The 26,354-nt window shown below is 40.3% G+C and overlaps 1 protein-coding gene across 4 annotated transcripts in view; it reads left to right on the top strand.

Moving 5' to 3' along the window:
* spri (Src homology 2 domain-containing protein sprint) overlaps positions 1 to 26,354 on the top strand; it is a 185,703-nt gene that overhangs the window by 43,002 nt on the left and 116,347 nt on the right. Inside the window, exon 1 of one of the 4 annotated variants that reach the window (XM_033472026.2) lies at positions 21,826 to 25,476. The exons of the other annotated variants lie outside the window; for them this stretch is intronic. Within the exon in view, the coding sequence (XP_033327917.2) occupies positions 25,418 to 25,476 (59 nt within the window). The 5' untranslated portion in view covers positions 21,826 to 25,417. Of the gene's footprint in view, positions 1 to 21,825; positions 25,477 to 26,354 lie in introns of those variants that run through there. 4 annotated transcript variants of the gene reach the window in all.

Below are 26,354 nucleotides of genomic sequence, written 5' to 3'. Positions count from 1 at the left end.
TGGAGCTGAGCGGAGCAGGGCACAGAGTGGAGCGGAGCGGAGCAGGGCACAGAGTGGAGCGGAGCGGAGCAGGGCACAGAGTGGAGCGGAGCGGTATAGGGCACAGTGGAGCGGAGCGGTATAGGGCACAGTGGAGCGAAGCGGTATAAGGCACAGTGGAGTGGAGCGGTATAGGGCACAGTGGAGCGGAGCGGTATAGGGCACAGTGGAGCGGAGCGGTATAGGGCACAGTGGAGCGGAGCGGTATAGGGCACAGTGGAGTGGAGCGGAGAGCAGAGCGGAGCTGGACAGAGCGGAGCAGGGCTCAGTGGAGCGGAGCGGTATAGGGCACAGTGGAGTGGAGCGGTATAGGGCACAGTGGAGTGGAGCGGAGAGCAGAGCGGAGCTGGACAGAGCGGTATAGGGCACAGTGGAGCGGAGCGGTATAGGGCACAGTGGAGTGGAGCGGTATAGGGCACAGTGGAGTGGAGCGGAGAGCAGAGCGGAGCTGGACAGCGCGGTATAGGGCACAGTGGAGCGGAGCGGTATAGGGCACAGTGGAGCGGAGCGGTATAGGGCACAGTGGAGTGGAGCGGTATAGGGCACAGTGGAGTGGAGCGGGGAGCAGAGCGGAGCTGGACAGAGCGAAGCAGGGCACAGTAGAGTGGAGCGGAGCAGGGCACAGTGGGGCAGAGCGGAGCAGGGCAGAGTGGAGCGGAGAGCAGAGCGGAGCAGGGCATAGTGGGGCGGAGCGGAGCAGGGCACAGTGGAGCTGAGCGGAGCAGGGCAGAGTGGAGCGGAGCGGAGCAGGGCAGAACGGCGCGGGCATATTTAACAGCGAGAACCGAGCAACTCGGTGGCGCAGCGATCTCTCGTGAATTCAGGGGCCCTATTAGCCCCTATCTGATCCGCGGAAACGTAGCACTGGGGCTTCTTCGTCGGTCTCGACGGCCCGGCTAATGAAAGCCTCCCTGGCGACGGTGAATGGAGCCGAGGGAGTGCACGGGATCGTCGGGAGAAGCGGACAATTAATTTTACGAGCGGAGCAAATGGAACCCATCGGCTCGGGCGACCACGGAGAAACGTCATTGGCCGCGATATGTATCGTCTTTTATCGCCGGTTTAAACCGCGTCCGCTGCACCCTTCCAACCTCTATAACTGTCGCGTAATAGAATCATGTGGGCCCTCGCGGGACCGTTTTTGTTCTGACCAGAGTGACCAGACCACTTCCTGTCTCGTTCGCCGGGTCATTTCGCATCGCTCGGAACACTTTCGCGATAATATGCTGTATCGAAGGGTTTCGCACCCTTCCGCGGTCGTGGGGTTTTCTCAATGGAGAGTGTCTTTTCGTAGAAAATTCGCTTGGCGGAAATTCCAAATATAATAAATATTATAATATAAAATGGTTCTTTTTATTTGGTGAAGAAATAATGAAATAAAAATAAATTATTATTATATTATAAAATAATTATTATTATTATTATATTATACAATAAAATATAAACAAATTATATACATCATGATATTATATAATATATAATAATACATCTCTCGCACCATTGAAAGAACATTTTTGTCATGTAAATGTAAACAATAAATAATTAAATTATAATTGACAAATAATAAATAAATGTAAATAAATAAATAAGATAGAAGTCTGTCCGTTCTTTTATATCATCGAACTCGTGCTGCAAAGCATACAGCAGAATTGGAAATCGCTCTGAAAAGAAGGGTTGACTAAAATTCGTGAAAAGAATTTCGAAATACAATCGATGAAAAGTAAATACACGGAAAGGGTGGTAGGGTCCTTATTGAACGACTCAACTGTACAATCCCGATTCTCTACACACGCGTAATATAGCGCCGCCTGTGTATCGCTGCACGAGTATTCTTTCGATTGAATCTCTCCATTCAGGGAGCGCACCGTTCAACCCCCGCACCGTTTTCCTATATATCCGTCGCTGTTTACTCTTCTTCTCCGTGCGTACACGTTTTTTCCATTGTTTATACGGGAAATTCCTGCGCCGAGTGGTTTAATACCGTTCGAGAGCCGGATCTCGCGACCAACCCTTCTCTCCTCCTTTATTTCTCGTTGCTCGTTCTCTCGCCCTCCGGCTATCTTTCTCTCTCTCTCTCTCTCTCTCTCTCTCTCGGTTTTTTTTTCTCTTTCTTTTTTTCTCTATTTTTCTCTCTTATTCTCACTTTCATTTTCTCTCTTGTTATCTCTCTCTCTCTCTCATTATCTCTCCTTTTCTCGCTCTCTCTCGCGCTCTCTCTCTCGCGCTCTCTCTCGAGTGCTCTCTGTCTCTCTCTCTCTCTCTCTCTCTCTCTCGGTCTCTCGGTCTCTCTTCTTCCCTTATTCTCATTTTTATTCTCAATTTTACTATCATTCACTCTCATTCTTTCTCTCTCTCTCTCTCTCTCATTATTTCTCTCATTCTCTCTCTCTCTCTCTCTCATTTCTCTTTCTTTCTTTCTCTCAGTCTCTCTCTCTCTCATTTCTCTTTCTTTCTTTCTCTCAGTCTCTCTCTCTCTCTCTCTCTCTCTCTCTCTCTCTCTCTCTCTCTTCCAATCTCACTCTCTACCAGCGCGTTCGAAAGAGCTTCGAGGAACAAGGACGGGGAAAAAGGTATTCGCTCATAACGGCGCCGCGTGGGATCCCGTGGCCGTAGACGGTCCCGTCGAATTTATGGAGGGTGGATCGTGCGGCCGTAATAACGTGGGTCGCGTAATCACCGGGCTTTCGATGCGCGAAAAACGCGAGATTAATCGCCGCGACCTCTTATTAGCGGGTACACGGCGATTTCGATGACGCGGGCCCGAACCCCCATTAGAATGGAAATGCGAATTACCGGCCGGAAATTGACCGTGCTCCGGTCGGCCGGCCACCGTGGAAACAGCTACCCCCATATGCCTCCTGCCCTCGCCCCCCACCGTCGAGATACAAATTTTACGAGTTCAAGCGCGGATTTATTGTTTGTTTATTGCTCGCGGCAAAAAGCGCCGAGAACCGTGCTTCGAAACAATATAGGGTGTTCTTTTATCTGCGGCGCATTTTCACTTATGCTTGAAAAAAAATTCATGGGACGAACCTGAAAGTATGACAATATTTTTTCGAAGGTCGTACTAAGTCCTGTTTTCAAGGCAATGCAATATTCTAGTTTGCAAGAAAGAAAACAATTCATTCGTGTGCAATATCGTGACTTTTTAGAGTTTAGGTTTGGAAACACGCTTAGTTTTGTTTCGCTTCGTTTCCTTTTGTTAAAACGTGATTTATAGGGTTCAAGGTCATCCAAAGATCACGGTATTGTGAACAGACGAATTGATTTTTCTGCGAGTTACGCTGTCGCATCAACGAAAATTTATTGTTATACATTGTATTATAATTATTATGCATTATATTATTATCATGCACTATGTTATTATTATTATTATACATTATATTATTATTATTATTATTATTATTATACATTAAATTACTATTATTATACATTATATTATAATTATTATGCATCATATTATTATTATACATTATATTATTGTTATTATCCATTATATTAGTATTATAGTACAGTATATTATAATTATTATGCATTATATTATTATTATACATTATACTATGATTATTATATATTTTATTATTGTTATTATTGTTACACAAATAATAAATAAATAAATAAAATATACAAGATAAATGAAAAAAATAAATCGATAACCGATGGTTTTTTAGCAGAAGTTTCGGGCTTACGACGGCGCGACGCGAATTCCATCGAGCCGGCGACGCTAAAGGGTGAGACAGCGCGTGCTCCTTTTTGAAAGAGTTCAATTCTTCCTCGGATGATCGCACGGTCCCCCTCCTCCCGGAGGGGGGGGGGGCAACCGAGGCGACGCGCGACGTAAGCGGCTATTTATAAACCACCGTGGAATAATTAGCCGGCCGGAGTCGGGTGTACGCTCAACGATTATTCCCCGCAGCCTAATTAATTGATGTACATTTGTATTTAGCCGGCGTGTCCACCGCAGTTATCTCGCGCGACGAATCTGCTCTGCGGTCCCGCGGCCCGCGGCGCCAGCTAGAAAATGCGATTCCATCCGCGGCCGGCTCCGTATCGCCGTCGCCGTATCGCGATACAATTTTCGATCGAATAGTTTAACAGCAGTAATTTAACCTTGTGGCATTTTCTTGGACAATATATATATATATATAATATAAATACGTCCGCGAAACTTCGCGTTGATATTTTTAGAAAAATGCACGAACTAGTTGCGAAACGGATAAATCATTTTAAGAAATAATGTAAAGGATGAACCTGATAATAATAATATAATGCATAATAATCATAGTATAATGTATAATAATAATAATATAATGTACAACAGTAGTAATACAATGTATAATAACAATAATAGTAATATAATGTATAATAACAATAATATAAAGTATAATAATAATATAATGTAGAATAATAATATAATACATAATAATCACAATATAATATATAATAATAATAATATAATGCATAATAATCGTATTATAATGTATAATAATGATAATAATAATATAGTGCACAATAATTATAATATAATGTACAATAATAACAATAATATAATATATGTATAATGATCGTAATAATAATTGCTTATTGTTTGCATAGATCTAAATAAATTATATGAAATTATAAAAATTTGATTTTTATTTGCGAATAAATTTTTAATCGTCACTCGTTGATGCCCTAAATGCCATAATCATTTTGGCATCGAAGAGCCTCGTTGTTTCGTTCGACTCGGCGACGAGAAATTAAATGCTCGCAAAGACGCTGCTGGACATTACAGAATCACCGCAAGCTCATTAGCCTCTAATGAGTTAATATGAGCGAGCTCTTTGAGACCGGCAGTGTAGATTAGAAGATTCGAATCAAAGCGGAACTCTGCTCGCGCCACGGGACCACGGTAAATTGCATTAACGGGGGAAGGTTATGACGTCGAGTCATCGGCCTCGATGAATTATTAAAATTTCACGAAGTAGCCGATCAAAGTGTAATTAACGTCGCCAGCGAGCTTCGTGGCTCGTCGGACTAATTTTCGGTCAGCTAATTTCCAGTCGGCTTATTCTCGGTCAGCTAATTTCCAGTCGGCTAATTTTCGGTCAATTAATTTCCAGTGGGCTAATTTTCGGTCAATTAATTTCCAGTCGGCTAATTTTCAGTCAATTAATTTCCAGTCAGCTAATTTCCAGTCAGTTAATTTTCGGGCAATTAATTTCCAGTCGGCTAATTTTCGGTCAATAAATTTTCAGTCAGCTAATTTCCAGTCAGCCAATTTTCAGTTAGCTAATTTCATTCATCGGAAAGCAAATCCTGTACCGTAGATTTCGTCCAAAGACAAGTTTCAATTAACACGAGCATCGTTATTCAATTAATTCATGGCATTCGTAATTAAATATACGGCGTCCCATCTGAGGAGCCCGAGGGGGCCCTTATTATTTGCATATCATGCTGTACATTCGTGTCTAATGCCTCTCCGACGACTATCTCTCCTAATTGCGATATTATTGCACGATTGAGTAAATTGGGACAAGATTTTATTAGCACTATACACAGTTTTAGGAATCCAAATATTATACTATTATATTATTATATTTTTATATTCTTATATTATTTTATTGTTATATTGTTATACTGCTATATTATTATACTATTATATTATTATATTATTATATTATTATATTATTATAGTATTATACTATTATATTATTATATTATTATATTCTTATAGTATTATACTATCATATTGTTATATTATTATATTATTATAGTATTATACTATTATATTGGTATATTATTATATTCTTATATTCTTATGTTATTATATTATTATAGTATTATATTATTATACTGTTATATTAATATATTATTATATTCTCATATTCTTATATTATTATACTATTATACAATTATATTGTTATATTATTATAGTAGTATACTATTATGTTATTATATTTTTATATTCTTCTATTATTATATTGTTATATTATTGTACTGTTATATTATTATACTATTATATTAATATATTATTATATTCTTATATTTTTATATTATTATATTATTATAGTATTATACTATTATATTATTATATTTTTATACTCTTATATTATTATACTATTATATTATTATATTCTTATACTTTCCACTATCGCAACTCGAACAAACATAAGTCGCACTCCATTTTATACCTCTGCTAAACGATTTGACACGAAACAAACCACCCTGTCTGCTCTCGGTCGGCAGCGCGGGCTCTCCTATGACCCTAATCGCGCTCATTGCCCCACTTCTCACAACGCTCCGCGTTGAGGCGTTACAGTTTTCGATATACAGTTTCCTTACCGGCAAAGCGTTAAAGAGTCAATTTCGTACGGCCGAGCGGCCCCGCTAACTCTATTTTCCTCGCACGTACTCGCCATCCGATCCGGCCGCGATCTCGGCGAAACAAAACCGAGCAATTATCCTCGTTCCCCATTCGGAGAGGCGGCGGCGACGGCGGCGGCGAGTCAACGACTCGCGCCAACAGAATCGCTTTATCTGCGGGCCCGATCGGCAGCCATCGAACCCGACCGGATCGATCGCGAGGCACGTCGCGTCGCAAGGATACCGGTCAACCTTCCCGGCGACTTATGGGCGTCCGGGGCGACGATCGTAACTACTAGGATAATTAATTTTGTGAAGGAAATTTTTCTCGTGGAGAAACAGTCGATTCGAGGAGACGGGTCGTTTTGTATGTAAATAATGTAGCGTTGTGTTTAATGAATTGCAACGATTTTCTTGTTTTTTTTGTTGTTGAAGAAAATATATCTTTGGGCGATAATTAGTAGTGTAGCTGTTTTTAGAAACTGCGCAAAGATTAATTTTTATTCGAGACGTTTTTTTTATTAATTACTAGGTGTCGGGTGACACGTGTTCTAACATAATAATATATAATATACATCTAATATTATTTTAGAATGTATAGAATATAGAATTATATTGTATTCTACATAATAATATAGAATTATATTGTATTCTATATAATAATGTAGAATTATATTTTATTCTATATAATAATATAGAATTATATTGTATTCTATATAATAATATAGAATTATATTATATTCTATATAATAATATAGAATTATATTATATTCTATATAATAATATAGAATTATATTATATTCTATATAATAATATAGAATTATATATTATATCCTATATAATAATATAGAATTATATTATATCCTATATAATAATATAGAATTATATTGTATTCTATACAATAATATAGAATTATATTGTATTCTATATAATGATATAGAATTATATTGTATTCTATACAATAATATAGAATTATATTGTATTCTATATAATAATATAGAATTATATTATATCCTATATAATAATATAGAATTATATTATATAGTAGAATATAGAACTATAATATATTATATGTAATAATAAAATATAATTTAATACATAATATATATAACAATAAAATATAACTGGATATAATAAAAAATATAATATATACATAATATATATATATTTTGAATGTCCCATCGTCCACGTAATGTTGCAACGAAACCATATTAATAAACAATAAGCAATAAAATGCATGAATAACAAACAACAACCAACCAAGTCCGCGCAAACGCGTTAAATTCATAAGCCATCGAATTTCGGGCCCAGAAATCGTGTTTCCACAGACCAGTGCGCGTCGCGTCGCCGTCGGGACCCGACGGCCGACGCGACGTCCGACGGGAGGCCTTCTATCTCCGGCGATTGTTTTCTCGTGGACAGGCCGGCCGGGTGGAACAGGCTCCGGTAAGAAAAATCGGCGGAAGAGGACAAGGCGAGAGCGGAGAGGCCTCACCGCGCGCGGCAGCCAACCTTCGCGAGAAACCGGGAGCCGTTCTCCAAGTTTTGCCCGTCGGCAAGTGAAGGTCGAGCGAGTAAACCGCTCGGCCGGTTGGCCGGTTTCCACAAATAGCCGTCCCACTGTGCCTTCTTTGTTCGCTAATCGTCCCGAGAAAGCAATTAGAGGCACTCCGGGGCCGACCGCGGATGCCACCCCAGAACCCGAGCACAGACTCACTGTAAACCGTCCACGTTTTGCTTTCCTACGGCGTCTCCTTTCCTGCGGGGCCCGGCCGGGACTACGGGAGAAGGAGGGCCCTGCTGCTACAGGAATCCGCTCGAACCTGCTCGAACCTGCTCCAGGACTGCTGCGTCGCGATACGATTAGATCGATCGGAAAAAGTTTCCGTGTTGCTTCTTCTACGGGAAAAGAGGGGAAAGAATTTAGTCGCGAACGAGTTGCTCGTTAGCCACCGTTCATCATTGGATTGCTAATGAAATTTATTGTTGTTGACAATTGGAGATTATAAAAATGTAATATAATCATAACAATATAATAGTAACTTATATATAATATATAATATATATATAATAATAAAAATATAATAATAAATAGAAATATAATATAATATAACATAATATAATATAATATAATATAATATAATATAACATAATATAATATAATATAATATAATATAATATAATATAATATAATATAATATAATATAATATAATATAATATAATATAATATAATATAATATAATATAATATAATATAATATAATATAATATAATATAATATAATATAATATAATATAATATAATATAATATAATATAATATAATATAATATAATATAATATAATATAATATAATACTAATACTAATATAATATAATAGATAAAGATATAATATAATATATATAATAATAAAATATAATAACAATAAAATATAAGAATAAATAAAGGTATAATATTAAAATATAACAAAATTGCAGTGAATTCATAGTATTCGGGAGCAAATAGAACCGTCGATTGTCTCCGCGTGAACGAGAAAGCGTCGAGTGAAAATAATCGTATCTAGGCCAACGGTTGATCGCGGCACAATTGTCGTCTTCAATTCGACTGAAATCTCGGCGGTCGCCTTGTTACAACTGTTATCCAGATAGATAGAGCCATTGAACGGCGGGGCACCGTGACGTCGCGCAGGATCGCGCCGTGCAGCCACGGAGTTTGTTAATACAGAGCAGATGTCCACTTATCGGGACGGGCAATTAAAGTATAATTGATCGTAGGGAGGAGCGTGACGGCGGCGAGTCGCGAGTTCACGGCTCTGCCATTGTCTTTAAATAGAACGCGAGCCAGAACGGCTCTCGTGGACCGAGAAGTCGGAAACAGGTTCACACCGTCGTGGAAAATATCCTTCGCGGAACGAGCCGGTGGTCGTTCAGCGACGTTCTCGGGGGCCTCGGGGCCCCGCAAGAAACCGGGGAGTTCGGGGAAACTTCGATCGCTGTTCGTCGAACGCGGAGGGGCTCGCGACTCTGTCCGGAAAATCCGCGATCAATGGAACGGGCGTGACCACGGATGAATGGGAAGGAGGCGCGATCGCGTAACACCGGGGACGAGAATTAATCGCGGGAGAAATAACGCGCGTGCAAATTGCATCGCAAATTACGCGTCGTTAGCATACAATGAGCGAACATGAACCGCGGACGTGTTTTTAATGCGGCCGTCAGAGCTGCCGAAGATTTTCCCTTAAGACGGTGCCTGGTCTTGCTTCGTCTAGCCGACGTCTTAGCTCGTAAATGTTGCCTATATGTGTAAATATTATATTCAATTTTATGTTATTATGTTATATTCAATATTATGTTTTTGTATTCTATTCAATACTATATAATTATATTATATTCAATATTATATTATTCTATTCTATTCAATATTACATTTTATTATATTATATTCAATATTCTATATTTATATTCTATTCAATATTATATTATTATATTCTATTCTATTCAATATTATATTATTATATTATATATTCAATATTATATTTTTGTATATTATATTCAATATTATATTATTCTATTCTATTCAATATTATGTTATTATATTATATTCAATATTCTATTTTTATATTATATTCAATATTATATTATTATATTATATATTCAATATTATATTTTTGTATATTATATTCAATATTACATTATTATATTATATTCAATATTCTATATTTATATTCTATTCAATATTATATTATTATATTATATTCAATATTCTATTTTTATATTATATTCAATATTATATTATTATATTATATTCAATATTACATTATTATATTATTATATTAAATACCAAATGCCCTTAAATCTAACAATAAGCGCAATTTGCGATGCAACTTACACTAATTATATCGTTCACTCTATTTTCTTTTTGTTCTCTTTAAGTATTATTGATCCATTCAGTTAAACAACTAAATAAATAATAAAATAACTCCGAACTACCACGTGAATTTTTCTTAAAGAATATATCATAACGAGAAGATTATTGCTGGAAGCGATGCTCGAGCGAAGTTTAACCTAAATGCCGTGGGTAAAAAAATGTTACTACATACCATTGTCGAAAGAAACAATGCCACTTTGTATTTACCAGAACATCCGCTAACCTAATTTTCTACTATAGCTATAGCATTGAATAGAAGAACACTTATGCTATTAATTCATAATATAATTATGAATATATAAATTCACACGTTAATTCAACACTCGCAACCCCCTTCCCTCCCCTCCCAAAAAATAAAACTGTGATTGTTGTAAGTATTGAAGAACATAATAGAAGCACTTGATAATTGATAATGATCTTGATAATTATTAAAAGTGGGGTCTTTTAGCTGTGACATTACTCACAGAAATTCGCTGGAATTGAACAGTTAAGTGTTCTATCGTCTAAGAAGACGTCTTCTTAGAATTGCTGAAAGATTTATTGAGAAAGAAAGAGATCTATCTAGAAGATCTGTATCATCACGTGGTGAATCATTATCTCTATCTATAGTCAACAGACTAAGTTACGAGAGATTGCTAGACGTTCCTATGACTAATCAAAAATTGATGATGTTAATAATACATACATAATGGACTGATTAAATCTGCTTGATTCAAGGGAACGTGACATGCATCGAGAGTGATTCACGTTTGAAATAGTAATGGACAGAATTTATTGCAGTTCACAGCCATGCTCTTTCGAATCATTGAATTTTTGAATATCTGAATGTTCGAATATTATGTCTCTAATCTTCAAAATCTTCAGATTTTTAAATCTTCGAATCCCTGAATTTGCCAACTTTAGAATCTTTGATTTTCGAATTCTTGTTGAATTCTTGAATCTTCCAATCTTCGAATCCTTGAATCTTCAAATTTTCAAATCCCCGAGTCCTCGAATCTTCGAATTCTTGAATCTTCGAATTTTCGAATCCATGAATCTTTGAATTTTCGAATCCATAAATCTTTGAATCCTCGAATCTTTGAATTGTCGAACCTTTGAGTCTTCGAATCTCTGAATCTCTGAATCTCCGAATCATCGAATCTCCGAATCTCCGAATCTCTGAATCTTTGAATCTTTGAATCATTGAATCCTCGAATCTTCGAATTTTCGAACCTTTAAGTCTTCGAATCTCTGAATCTTTGAATCCTCGAATCTTCGAATTTTCGAACATTTGAGTCTTCGAATCTCTGAATCTTTGAATCTTTGAATCCTCGAATCTTCGAATTTTCGAACATTTGAGTCTTTGAATCTCTGAATCTTAGAATCTTTGAATCAGTCCCCTACTCATACAATTTATACTCATTCTCTGACCTTCTTGCACTTCGTAAATCCTAACAAACTTTAATCAACCATGCACCTATTAGCCTGCAATAAAACTTGACTTCCAAGTATAACAAAAAACTTTGTCCTCCACGCCCGACCAACCTGTATTAAAACCATGTTAAGAATCGCAGCAATATTCATTCAAACGAAACCCTCGAGTGCCCTCCGAGACGCGGAAGAACATTGAACGCTATATAAAACTCTTTCGGTGCCAAGATCAACGACAGCTTTCGTCGAACGGCGTCGATTACGTCGAACAGCGATCGCGGACCGATGAATCATGCCCGTTTCGGAACCGTTCAACAACGTTCGCGGAACCGTGGCCTCGCTAAATTATTTTCAGGTGGGACACGGATGACCGTCGCGCGATTCCTCCTCTGTTTTTCGTCGCCGCGGTTTACGGAGGTCGCGCGGAGGCGTGACGGAGCGTGACGGCGAAACGCGGCGCGATAGCAATCGCGAGGAAAAGTTCGTTCGCGCGAGCGTATTAATCTCCCGGTTATTTTCACGCGTGATGTGTTCCGCTTTGTCGTGTGGGCAATCGGGCGCATACCTACGCAGGTACATAACTGCGCGAGCTCCATCGCCGGGGCAATTGGATCGAGGGTATTACAGTCTGTGATAAAAAGATAAGCCATTCTATTAATTAAACAATTTTTATTCAACGTGCAGAGTGTCCGGAAATTATGGTATTCCCGTGAAGGGGTTCCTCGGGTGATTTGAAGAAACTTTTTCCTTTACGAAAATCTTCTACGAGGCTTCGTTCACGAGTTATTAACGAAAAACGTGGGCCAATCGGAGAGCGAGCGCGGCCGGCGCTCCGCCCTCGCGGCCAATGCCGCGTCGCGCCGGCTGTCCGACGCAACGGCGGTGGTCGCGAGGGCGTGGCGTCAGTCGTACGCGAGCACGCGTTGAGTCAGCGTTTTTCGTTGATAACTCGTGAACGAAGCCTCGTGGAAAATTTTTGCAAAGGAAAAGGTTGCTTCGAATGATCTCAGGAATCCTTCACTCGTGTTACAAATTCTGTTCTCTCCACATATAGTCTTCTTATTTTGTCGATTATATTCACGATTATACTTTGTCACAATTGTATTCAATTTTTACGTTTCTACAGATAAAATCGTGTCGTATGTTGATCTGACTAAAACTTATAAACAAAAATAGTGCGGAAAGATGGGCATTTAGTGTACCTTATCACCGTTTTATAGTAAATAAAAATGGTCAAGATGATTCTTACCTTTATTATAATCGATTATAGCATGAATTGCAATAACGAATTGCTTATAGTTTCATCAATTCTTGTTTTCTCGTGGTTGCGTTTTATCTTTTTGTCGCTGACTGTACAAACAGGTATGCGAGTTCCTTGGGAACGTTCCACAATAAGGGATATCTAGGCTACGGATGTTTATATTCCATCGGATCGACTTTCAGAGCACAGCAGAGTAGTCTGGGAACCGGCAATTTGTTGACAGACAGTCAATTTTTCAATATTTATTTAAGAAAAAAGATCCTTTTCCCTCGGAATGAAATAAACAAAATTCTAAATAAAACATATTAGTTATTTCGCGTAAATCCGTGAAACGTTATTTATTGCTTGTAGAACATCGAATGCAACGTGTGCAACACATTTTTATAAATATTATTTATAGTTATTTATGCATTTCATAAGAATTTCTTAACTCGTGAAGAGAAAAAGTTACGATTTTAGCAATTTGAACTTTAAGGAAGCTTATAAAAAATTGATCAAAACTGCCAGACATTGGACTCAATTTATATGAAAGTTTGCATTGTTGTTAACATATATACGCATATTTTGAGTGCAACATCTTGCAACCGTCTGCATGCTCCTCGTTTCTCACGCATCGCGACAAAATGCTTCGAACAAAAGTTCGTCATTATTAATTACTCTGCAAATTTTAACACGCAAAATTTCAGAGAAACTAAACCTTTGTTCCGAATAATTGAACTTACTTGAATCTTTTTTAAGCATAAACATAAATTTACAATGTGTCATTCATAGCGTCGATATTGCATTCAACGCAAAATTCGATCGCGCTGAAAAATTCAGAATCAAATTAAAATTCCTCGAAAATCGAACGTTTCAATTTTGTGTCAGCGCCGCACAGACTTCGTTCGACAAACAAACAAAATCGAAAATATTGCCGGCCGGCCGAAATTTCAATCAGAAAATGTCCCCGGCAGGGGCGTATCTCGGTGAATAACGCGCCCGCATCAATCTCACGCGCGGCGGCACAAAAACAGCGGGGCCCGGTCGATGATTTAATAGGCGAACGAACGGATAGGGAAACGAGAAAAAAAGCGGGCCGCGCGTAGACAATCGAGTCAACAGAGCAGCGCGCGGTGAAATCGCCGCGTTTTTGTTCACGCTAATGCGGCTATCTGGCCGCTGCATGCCGTCGACCGGCCGGCGAGCTGCGCCGGCGAAACTGCATCGGCGTGCACCGCCACCGGCAACGATGGAACGCGGACGAGCGAGATTATCGCAGCCGCGAATTTCCGGCCGAATGGCTCGCGAGCGTTTCACGCCTCTGGATTTTCATACACGCGTTTGCTATCGGGCGGCGTCGAATCGGTAATCTCGAAAAATACGCCGATACCGGTGAAATACCGTACGTGCGACGGTGTGCACCGTGCGTAATGAACGTTTCAATTAGCTTCGCGCGTTTCGATCGTGTTCTTCGTTCGAGCGTATATTATAATATTATAATATTATGTATTATGTAGTAATATAACAATAATATATTATTAATAATACTATGTAATAATATAATAATATAACAATAATATATTATTAATAATACTATGTAATAATATAATAATATTATAATAATTATTATAATATTATATATTATATAATAATATTATAATATTATATTAATAATATATTAATAATAATATTGTATATTTCATTATAATCTGTTGTATTATATCGTAATATATGTATATATTATACATTATAATAATATATTATAATCTGTTATAATATATTATAGTATAGTATATAGTATATAGTATAATATAATATATTATAGTATAATATTGTATTTTGTATCATTTTGTAATATATAATATGTTATAATATATTATACATTATAATAATATAGAACGTACGATAGAAAACTATAATATATTATAACAGATTATAGTAAAATATTATAAAGTATAATATATTATAATATTATTAATCAATGAATGAATGAATGAATGAATGAGTGAGTGAAATAATAACTGAATGAATGAATGAATAAATAAATAAATAACTGAATAACCGAACGAATAAATGAATTATTGACTTAGCCAATCGAGTTCGAAAGAAAACGCAAAGTCGTCGCCGAGAAAAGAAACCGAGAAGGTCGGCGGAGAAGTTACGTGTTTATTGACTGGTTCTGTCACCGAGCCTTTCCCCGACACGCGATCCATTCGAAGGCAATGAGCACGCGTTTCTATTTCCGACATCTCGAAACGCAACGGAGATCTCGTCGAATAACAGAGGCCTCGCCGTCGTCGCGGTCCGCTCGCGGCGCATCTACAGGGTGTCCCAAAAATGTCTCGCAATCCGGAAATGGCGGGTTCCTCGGATCATTTGAAGCAGCTTCTTCCTTTACAAAAATGTTCTCCGAGGCGCCGTTAACGAGTTATCAACGAAAAAGCAGCGACCAATAAGAATCGAGTACGGCTGACGCGAGGCGGCCCGGCCAACCAGCGCGCGACGCCCAGTTCCGCTCATTGGCTCGGTCGCCTCGCGCCAGCCGAGCTCTCCTCTCATTGGTCACTGTTTTTCGTTGATAACTCGTTAACGGTGCCTCGGAGAACATTTTTGTAAAGGAAAAAGTTGCTTCGAACGACCCGAGGAACCCGCCACTTCCGGATTGCGAGACATTTTTGGGACACCCTGTACTCACGCGTCGAGCTTTGCTCGCGTTCAATGGGTAAACTATTTATCCGAGCGTTGCAGTTTCGAAACTTCGTCGGAGGAACGATCTCCGATCGCGTTTTACAGTCAGCTCGACGGAGGACTTCATTTCCGCGAGAAATTCGTGCAAGTTCGCCGAGGGCGAAGAGAAAAAAGAGAAAAAGAAAAACCCCCGGGAATTATTGTAAAAGCCATCTCGATTTTATAGGATCGAGGTTTCGCCACGGCGACGAGCGCAGACGCCTCGTAATTTTGTCTTATCTTTGAATCGCGAGTCGCTTAATCAGCTCGTTAAGCACTGATTTCCGTAACCGATCTCGCTCGATAATGCTCGGACACGCATGTTATACCAGTTCCCTCTGCAACCGTGCTCTCGAACACCGCCATTAGTACGCCGAGTACGCTTAAAAGGATGCTTAGGAGCATACCGGTATGTCTGGCTTCCAAAGGATCGATATTAATAGTACCGGCCGCTTGATTTCTCGTATCTCGTGGTATCTACAATTTATTGTTCGCAGCCGAAATCATTTTCATCGGATTTTATGCTGAATATCTGCAGGCGTTAACGGGACTCGGCGATCTTATTTTTATTAACAATTTCTGTACGCTTCGATCGCTCGTCTCCTTTCAGAATTATCAGTCTTTTTGGGCTTTTTTGTTTAGCAACTTGATGCTATAATTTTATTTTATTTTATTTTATGTTATATTGCATTTATTTTATATTTATATTTTATTTTATATTATATTGTATTTGTTTTATATTTATATTATATTATATTATATTATATTATATTATATTATATTATATTATATTATATTATATTATATTATATTATATTATATTATATTATATTATATTATATTATATTATATTATATTATATTATATTATATTATATTATATTATATTATATTATATTATATTATATTATATTATATTATATTATATTATATTATATTATATTATATTATATTATATTATATTATATTATATTATATTATATTATATTATATTATATTATATTATATTATATTATATTTTATTATATTATATTATATTATATTATATTATATTATATTATATTTTATTTTATATATTTATATTTATATTTTATTCTATTTTATATATTATTAAATATATTTACTATAATAACTGTTCCTATTTTTTAACTATGTCATTTCCAATCAGAGCGTTTTAATTCCAAGCTTATTTGCCATCGGCTAATTGCAATATTAAAACTCGTCCAATTAACGAGAACGTATCAAACTGCACTAATTACAGTGCGATTCGAATTGTGAATAAATATCTTCGAAGTCATCTATTTAGTAACGAAAATTCTGCACAACCTTGGCACAACCTTAGCATAACCATAATCGTACAATTTTTTTGCTGCAAAAGCGACGCTCTGCCGTTGAAGCAACACGATTCTCGAATCGCCGCTAAGAGAACAAGACACAAAGATACACCTCCGCCAATTGAGAGAAAATTGTATTCATTTATCTTCATAATTTGGCCGGTAGAGAACAGTTACGTTGCACTTCCTGATTCGTCGTACGACGCGATATTTTACACGTTGACGCTTATCATGAGTGGTGTCCCGGCTTCCATTGCGAACAAGTGTATAATGAGTATTATTAATATTGATGAGCATATGTATATTACTGTGTTGTACGACTATTATTTTGCTTGTTCGTCCGTCTGATTAACGCAGTAATGTCGAATTACAATGTAAATCGTTCGTAATTGTTGCTCGGACTGTACACAAAAATGGACACACGATTTGGGTAGGGGCGATACGATTATTTTTATCGTTTAGTTCACAGTTATTTATGTATTGTTATTTATATTTATGGTTTATGGTTTTTGGTTAATATTATAGTTGTTTATAGTTTATAGTTATTAGTTAATTGTAGTTTTTTATAGTTTTTAGTTTTTAGTTGATATTATAGTTGTTTATAGTTCATAGTTATTAGTTAATATTGTAGTTTTTATAGTTTTTAGTTAATATTATACTTTTTATAATTAATAATATTAATATTATTATTATTATTATTATTATTATTATTATTAATATTTAATATTATATATCATATATTATATTATATATATAATATATATAATATTTAATATTATTATGATTATTATTATTATTAATATTAATGTTATTAAAAACACGATGCAATTCGCTGAACCAGCGAGCAACTCGCCGGAGATTTCTGCAACAAATTCGAATTATCGTGTCATTGGCGGTCTCGTTACCAAACAGTTATTATTAAACCCGATCGTAAAGACCGTTCGCATTCTTACGCGACCGGCGGAGAGATCATTCATCTTACTATGAATACCAGTTTCGAAAGGGACGGTATGAAAATATGCGGCGCGCGAGCGGCAAACGAATAAGAAATTTCCCGTCGATGCTTGTCGCGTGTTCTTACAAATGCAGTAACTAATAACAGATCGTAGATACAGGGTGTCCTTAATTAATTAAAATTATAGTGTTTCCGGGAAATAATAGATTCCCGAGGTCATTCGAAGCAACTTTTTCCTTTACAGAAATGTTCTCCGACGCGTCGTTAACGAGTTATCAACGAAAAACGCGGACCAACCGGAGAGCGAGCGCAGCCGGCGCTCCGCCTACTTGACCGCTACCGCGTCGCGCCGGCCGTATGACGCAGCGGCAGTGGTCGCGAGGGCGGGGCGTCAGCCGCGCGCGATCACGCATTGGTCAGCGTTTTTCGCTAATAACTCGTAAACGAAGCCTCGGATCGCATTTTCGCAAAGGAAAAAGTTGCTTCAAATCGCCTCAAGAACCCGCTCGGATCTATCTCCTGTCCATCTCTCGATCATTCGGGCTCCGTCCGCGCTGCGGTTATCGCGGAGGAAGTGTCCGATAGCTGAGAAATCGCGGCAACGTTTCGCCGATCGAACTAACTCCAAACACGAAAGAAAACATGCGAGAAGCACGGAGAACAGAAATATTAGCGTTTAGAAACGAGACTCGATTAACCGGCGATAACGAAATTACGCATCGAAATTACAATTCTCCCGTTAATTAAGAATAATTTCCCGATCCGTCGGGGAGACAGAGAATAGGTTTTTCGCGGGTTCGGAAACGCAACGCCGCGACCCGGCCGCGGCTCGCTGAAGCTGATAAAGCGCGGCGCGCCGCGGAAACCAGCCTCGGTTCGTTAAAATTCCAGCCGCGACGATGAGCGGTACGTAATACGCGTAATTTATCGTAAGCTTCTTAGGCGAGACGGTTTCAATTTCTCGGCATTAAACGCGGCCGCGGCGCGTGTTGGACAACGCGGCCGGGGAAAATCGCGCGATTAATAACCGGTCGTTTCGCCGCCGCGGAATAAATATCGCCGCCTATCTGCGGCTCCTGTTCGACGAACAGGTACAAATTAGATAATTTCGTGGCTCGGGTGACAGTACAACGCGGTTTACGCTTTTTACCGTGGAAACGCAATTCGTTCGCGAATCGTTGGCCCGATTAAATCGATTGTTTCGCTTTTATTGTTTATTAACACTGGAACTACCGAGGTTTAAACAATCTTTGTTGTTTTATAACAATGCTGAGACCGGATTTATATGATTTTTATATTATACTATATTATTATATTATATGTATTATATTTATATTATATTACATAATACATTACATATTACATTACATTACATTGCATATTACAGTGCATTACATTACATTACATATTACAGTGCATTACATTACATTATATATTACAGTGCCTTGCATTACATTACAATACATATTACATTACATTACGAATTACATTACGTTACGTATTACATTATATTACGAATTACATTACGTTACATATTACATTACATTACATATTACATTCGAGCCTTGCGGCACGTTTTTATAATTACCGATTGTCAACAACTATGAAAACTATAATATTAACTAAAACCTATGAACCACAAAAAGTACAATATTAACTAAATACTATAAACTATAATATATAATACTATAATACTATAAACTAAACAACTAATACTAAATACTATAAACTATAAATAACTATAAACTAATATAAAAAAATAATCGTATTCTCTCTTCCAATATTAGCGTCAATTAAAAAGCATTCACATTATAATTCGACATGACTTCGTTAATGAAACTGCTGACGAACAATCAAGAATAATGCCCTCCGATAACCTTGTAACGTTCACCTATGGAGCACAGACGGCCAAAGATTGCCGCGGAATCGCGCGGTCACCCTATACATCGAGCCGTGAAAACTGGGTCAAAAGGTATTTATTGGCCGTTCCTCCGTCGGCCCGTTCGAGGGTTAAAAATCGGCCGGTTCCGCTCGAAAATGCCCGCGCTACCGAAGCGGACGAGCCGAGCCGTCGTCCGTTGTTCCGGCGTCTCTCACGAAAACTGTTGCCGGCATCCCCCACCTGGCCTGGAAACGAGTAGGCGTCGATGCGCCTACGTGCCTCTCGAGCTGATGCGACTCCTCGGCACCGGTGCTGCACTCCGCGAGTGCAGTCCCCCCTGCAACAGAGTCACGGACGGGCGTGTGCGCCGATGGAACCCGACGCACACGTGGCCCCCGTGCGAAGCCCCGGCCGGGCGAAGGAACGAACCTTCTCGTCCGCTGTTCCGTCACTCTCTCGAAACTCTCCTCGAGCAAGGATCGAGAGGTCCGGCGCGCCGAGCCGCGACGGCACTGTGCATACAGGGAGACGCGAAAGTATTCGAACGCCTTTTCATTCTTTGCATTCGAAGACGAATTAATGAATAGTTTATGATAGCTTTTGCATTCAAGTATTTTGACGGTTTTTAATTCTTTGCATTCATATTTCATATTCCATATTCCATATTCCATAATCCATATTCCACATTCTATATTCCACATTCCATATTCCATATTTCATATTCCATATTCCATATTCTACTTTCCATATTCTATATTTCATATTCCATATTCCACTTTCCATATTTCATATTTCATATTCCATATTTCATGTTCCATATTTTATTTTCCATATTTCACTTTCCATATTCTACTTTCCATATTTCATGTTCCATATTTTATTTTCCATATTTCACTTTCCATATTCTACTTTCCATATTTTATTTTCCATATTTCACTTTCCATATTCCACTTTCCATATTCTATATTTCATATTCCACTTTCTATATTCCATATTTCATATTCCATATTTCATATTTCATATTCCATACTCCATATTTCATATTCCATATTTCATATTTCATATTCCATATTCCATATTTCATATTCTATATTTCATATCTCATATCTTATATTTCATATTCCATATTCCACATTCTACATTTCATATTTCATATTTCATATTTCATATTACATATTTCATATTTCATATTTCATATGTCATATTTCATATGTCATATTACATATCTCATATTTCATATCTCATATTCCACAGTCCACATTCCATATTTCACATCTCATATTCCACAGTCAACATTCCATATTTCATATTGCATATTCTATATACCTTATTTCATATTCCATATTCCATATTCCATATTCCATATTCCATATTCCATACTCCATACCCCATATTTCACATTTCATATCGCATATTTCATATTCATATTCATATTCACATTTATATTCACATTTATATTTCCATTTCCCTTCAGACTTCAATTTACATCTCGTCCAAAAACTCATTCTCAAAAACTCGCACCCAACGCTCACCCCCAAAAAAGAAAAACCTAAAAAAATCTCGATTTCTCTACATTCCTCACCATTTCCAACACCATCAAAACCAAAAAAACAAAAACTCTCATTCCAGCACTCACCAAAAAAATCCACACACCTCTCCTCCGACTCCCCAAAACCAAAAATTCCCTCTCCACACGAAGAGCACCATGAACAAAAAAAAAACGCCCTCGTCTTAAAAGGCGTTCGAATACTTTCGTGCCCCGTTGTACCACGCTTCGGTGGTATCCCGTGGTACAGTCACAGCTCGCGTTCCGCCTATAGTTCCCCATAGCGGCGGCTTGCATCGGCTGTATTCCTGCTATCCGTGGTTGCTCCGCAAGCGGACGGAGAGCCCCGGCGTGGCTCAGCTAAAGTCCACGCAGTGCAGTCTCCGCTATAGTGTTTAAGCGTCGCCGGCGCGGCAGTCCATTCGCGACCGGCAGCCAGGCAGCACATTCGAATCCCTTTGTCTGGCCCGCGCGAACGCGAGAAGCATCCTCCGGAGGAATCCGGGCCGGCGGATTTTGCGGGGCTCGCGTCTCAGTTCCCCGAGGACACCACGGCGGGCCACGCTGGACCCAAGGTCACTGGACGCGGTCAACCTCTTCTGGATTCCTCGCGGCGCGCGACTCGCTTTTCCGACGCGGCGCGCCGCGACCCGACGACCCCGTCGCCCGGACGTCGCCCAAGAGAAGGCCCCGGGAGGCCCGCGGGACCGAGTGTGAAAGTGCCGGAGTAAAAGCGAGGCAAATCGGGCCGCTGCGATCGGTTTCCGCGCGAGCCGCGCAGTGATCGACGACGAAAAGGTGCGCGGACAATCGAGCCGCCTCGACGCGGAGGCGCTCCCTGCGCCGTGGATCGCCGGTCCCGTCCCTTTGGCCGACGGTGATCGATACGGTCGATCGATCGGAAGAAGCCCGAGGCGTCCCGAGTCGGCCCGAGGTGGCCCGAGAACGCCGAAATCCAACGAAAGAAGCGATCCGGCAGCGCGCGCGTTCCTCGATCGGCCGCGATCCGCGGCGATGATCGCCGCGATCGGTCCCCGGGGCCCGCTAGCCTGCCCGCGGCCCCTGTCCCGCGCGTTTCCGGGGCCCGAGCGTGTTCGAAAGTCACCGCGGATGACCCAGACTCGTGCGCGATCGAGCATGAAATCAATTCGAGGCGGAGCGCCGCGAGCCACGGACGGCCTGCCAGCGATTTCCTCGCGACTTCTCGGGATCTAGGCTCGGGATCTAGGATCCTTCGACCGCGGAGGACACGCGGGAGCTCCCGAGCGAAGCGGCGGAGCGGTCGGTGCCGTGGGATCGAGAGGATCTCTCGCGAGGATCGAGGGAGAACGAGACAGAGAAAAGAGACGTCGTCGTCGTCGCGGACTCGCCTGGACGAGATAGGAGCGGGACGATAGCCGAGGTCATCTCCGGCCGAGTCATTGGGAATGCATTGTCCACGGTGCTCGCGCGATCCAGCTTCGTCCGCTTGCTACGCTCGCGCGCGAAATCGCAGCCGCTTCGAGCGGCCGCGTCACCGATAATCGCGCCCGGAGTTTATCGCTCGCGCGCGTCTCCTCGCCTCTCCTCCCTCGCCCCGACGCCGATTAACAGTGCGAGCTCTTATTGAACGGCGATGCTTATTGAATAGATCACTTCCGAGCGAGCTGGCTGACGCGGACTGGCGGCCGTCCGTGTCGAACGCCGCGAAACCAGTCGCCGACACCTGCCCAGCGGCCGCAGCTTCTCGAGCGGAACCTGCGGTGCCCTCGGCTTGTCGTCTCAATTACGAGCGTTTTGCTGAATACATTGGAGCCTCGCGGAGGCGGCCAAGTCGTCTTTGTTCGGAGAACGCCGCGGTTTTGGCGCGTTTTTGGCGACCGAAGCGGTAACGCCGCGACGAACCCGGCTGCGAAAGTGACGCGGAGTATACGGTTCGATCGAAGATCCGCGGCGTGGAATTGGCGGAGACGAGGTGTGGATGATCTAGGGACGATCTGCAGGCGATTCTGAATGGAACTGTTGGTTCGGATTGAGGATTTGAATTGAACTGGGACCTCGAATTGAAGGATTTTCGGCGGGAGGAAGGGACGAGCGCGTCGGGAAATCGACGGAAATGATCTGTGAACGATCTGAAGACGATCTGGAGACGATTTGCAGATGATCTAGAAACGATCTAGAGGCGATCTTGAATGGAATTGTTGGTTTGAATTGAGTCTTTGAAGTGAATTGAAACCTCGAATTGAATTGAAACCTTGAATTGAATTATCTTCGCCGGGAAGACGCGATACGCGCGTCGATAAATCGACGAAAACGATCTGTAGACGATTTCGGGACGATCTGCAGACGATCTAGAAATGATCTAGAGACGATTCTGAATGGAACTGTCGGTCTGAATTGAGTCTTTGAACTGAATTGGGACCTTGAATTGAATCGAAACCTCGAATTGAACTATCTTCGCCGGGAGGACGCGAGAAGCGCGTCGATAAATCGACGAAAACGATCCGCAGACGATTTGGAAACGATCCGCAGACGATCTAGAAACGATCTAGAGACAATTCTGAACAGAACAGTCAGTCTGAACTGAATCCTCGAATTGATCTAAGTCCTCGAATTGAACAATTCCCTGCGGAAGGAAGCGACAATCGCGTCGCGAAATCGTCCAAAACGATCCGCAAACGATCTTTAGACGATCTAGAAACGATCTAGAGCCAATTCAGAACATAACAGTTGATCTGAACAAGATCTTCGAACTGAACTAAGCCCTCGAACCGAACAATCCACCCCTGGAGGCCGCTGTAATCGCGTCGCCGCGCTCATTTTGGACCCGCGGAGCGCCGCGATAAAACGCGAACACCTCGATAAAACTCGAACACCGCGGATCCCCGAGCACCGGGAATCCCAGCAGCAAACTTCTGCAACACATTTAGGCAACAATAAACCGAACCTTGGCGCCTCGGCGTCGAATCGTCGCACCTGCCGCTATCAGCGAAGCCTGACCGCGCGGCGTCGCCGAGCCTTGGGTGCCCTCACCGCCGCGCAAAACCGGCGGAAAATCATCGGCAACACCTGACCAGCAGAACCGCCTTTTCCCGGAGCAGCTGCTCCGGTCAGAAGTATCAACAAAGGAGGCGGAGGAACAATCAAGCTTGATAAGCGGCGTCCGCGCACGGCGAGGCAAGAGAGAGAAAGAGAGAGAGAGAAGGCGCCGAGATCGGCGCGGGTGACGTCAGTTTCCGTCGAATGGTGCGCGCGTTTCGAAGCGAGGAAGGGAAGATAGGTGTCGGAGGATCGAACGGGGACGTGGATCGCCGGTTTGCTCGATAAGAAGCAGCGATTCCGCGGCGTTTGCGCTCGCGACTTCTCGCGGCTCGCCGCGCAAAAACGGATGCGCCAGCCGAGAAATCGGGATTATAGATCGTTCGCGAGTGAAGGTCTATTCGAAGTCGAGGGACCTAGCAGTGGGCGACAGTGTACCTTCGATCCGATCTAGAAGAGAGCGGCGATCGAGAGGCGCTTGGAAGTCGCGGCCGACCTTGCGATCGCCGCCGAAGAAGACGCCGTCGTCCCGAGAAGACTCGTCGAAGGGAACAGTGGCCGGCGTGTTGAGGTGGTCACGAGTGATCGGTATTCACGGTGGGGACGAATCCCAGACCTACAATCGTCGGGTGACGTCAGGGTGCTCGCGCGACGCTCCGACGCGACGCGACGCGACGCGGCTGAAAAGAACCGAACGGAACGGTTCGGGAGATCGCTTTGTGCGCTGGAAATATGACCGCTAAATATAGTCGGAAGAATTTCCGCGGCATCCGCGCGGCCGGTTTTGCTCGATTTTCGTAGCCGCGATTTATGCGAAACGAGTGCGGCCGCTGGTCCGCGGACGTCGTCGTCGTCACCGACGTCGCAGGCTCGTGTTACCCGTCGGCCGTCGTCTGCGAATCAGATCAGTGACTCGGCCGAGCGCGTCGTCGACCGAAAGATCATCATCGTGTGCCGCCCGCTCCATCGTGCCGTGGATCACCACGACGAACGAACGATGCTCATCACTAAGTATACCACGATACTGCTGCAGTCCACCAATCAGCACATCATCAGGTAAGCGGTGGGGACTTTTTATGGGGGAACGTGACTGGTTTTCGTTTTTGACGAGAATGATGTTGATCGAGGATATTTCGAGCAATTTGAATCACGCGTGTGTTGTTGATGTGGACGCTGTTTTGACCAGAAAATAGATTAGACGTTTTTGTATATGTATATTTTAATATTTTAATATTTCAATATTTTAATATTTTAATATATTCCAATATTTCAATATATTTCAATATATTTCAGTATTTCAATATATTTCAATATTTCAATATATTTCAATATATTTCAGTATTTCAATATATTCCAATATTTCAATGTATTTTAATATATTCCAATATTTCAATATATTTCAATATTTCAATATATTTTAATATTTCAATATTTCAATATCTCAATATTCCAATATATTTCAATATTTCAATATCTCAATATTCCAATATATTTCAATATCTCAATATTTCAATATATTTCAATATATTTCAGTATTTCAATATATTCCAATATATTTTAGTATTCCAATATATTTTAGTATTCCAATATATTTTAGTATTCCAATATATTTTAGTATTTCAATATATTTCAATATATTTTAGTATTTTAATATATTTCAATATTTCAATATATTTTAGTATTTCAATATATTTCAATATTTCGTTATTTCAATATTATTTATATAAGATTATATATATTTATATTTAATTTTTGCAGACACATATAGAAACGTTTGAACTATTTTTTAGTTAACGCGGCATCCATTGTTTGGACGCTGGTGATACTAATTATTATAAATAATTCTTTCCATCATGGAAGAAGGTATTTACATGGTACACAATTGTTTAACATTAACCCTGAGGTGTCAGTCAACATAAACACTTTCACACTGT

The sequence above is a fragment of the Megalopta genalis genome, chromosome 16 (genome assembly GCF_051020955.1).
Source record: "Megalopta genalis isolate 19385.01 chromosome 16, iyMegGena1_principal, whole genome shotgun sequence".
NCBI classification, from domain to species: Eukaryota; Metazoa; Arthropoda; class Insecta; order Hymenoptera; family Halictidae; genus Megalopta; species Megalopta genalis.
Note: the sequence above shows the minus strand (reverse complement) of the source record. Positions and strands in the feature narration are given on the sequence as shown.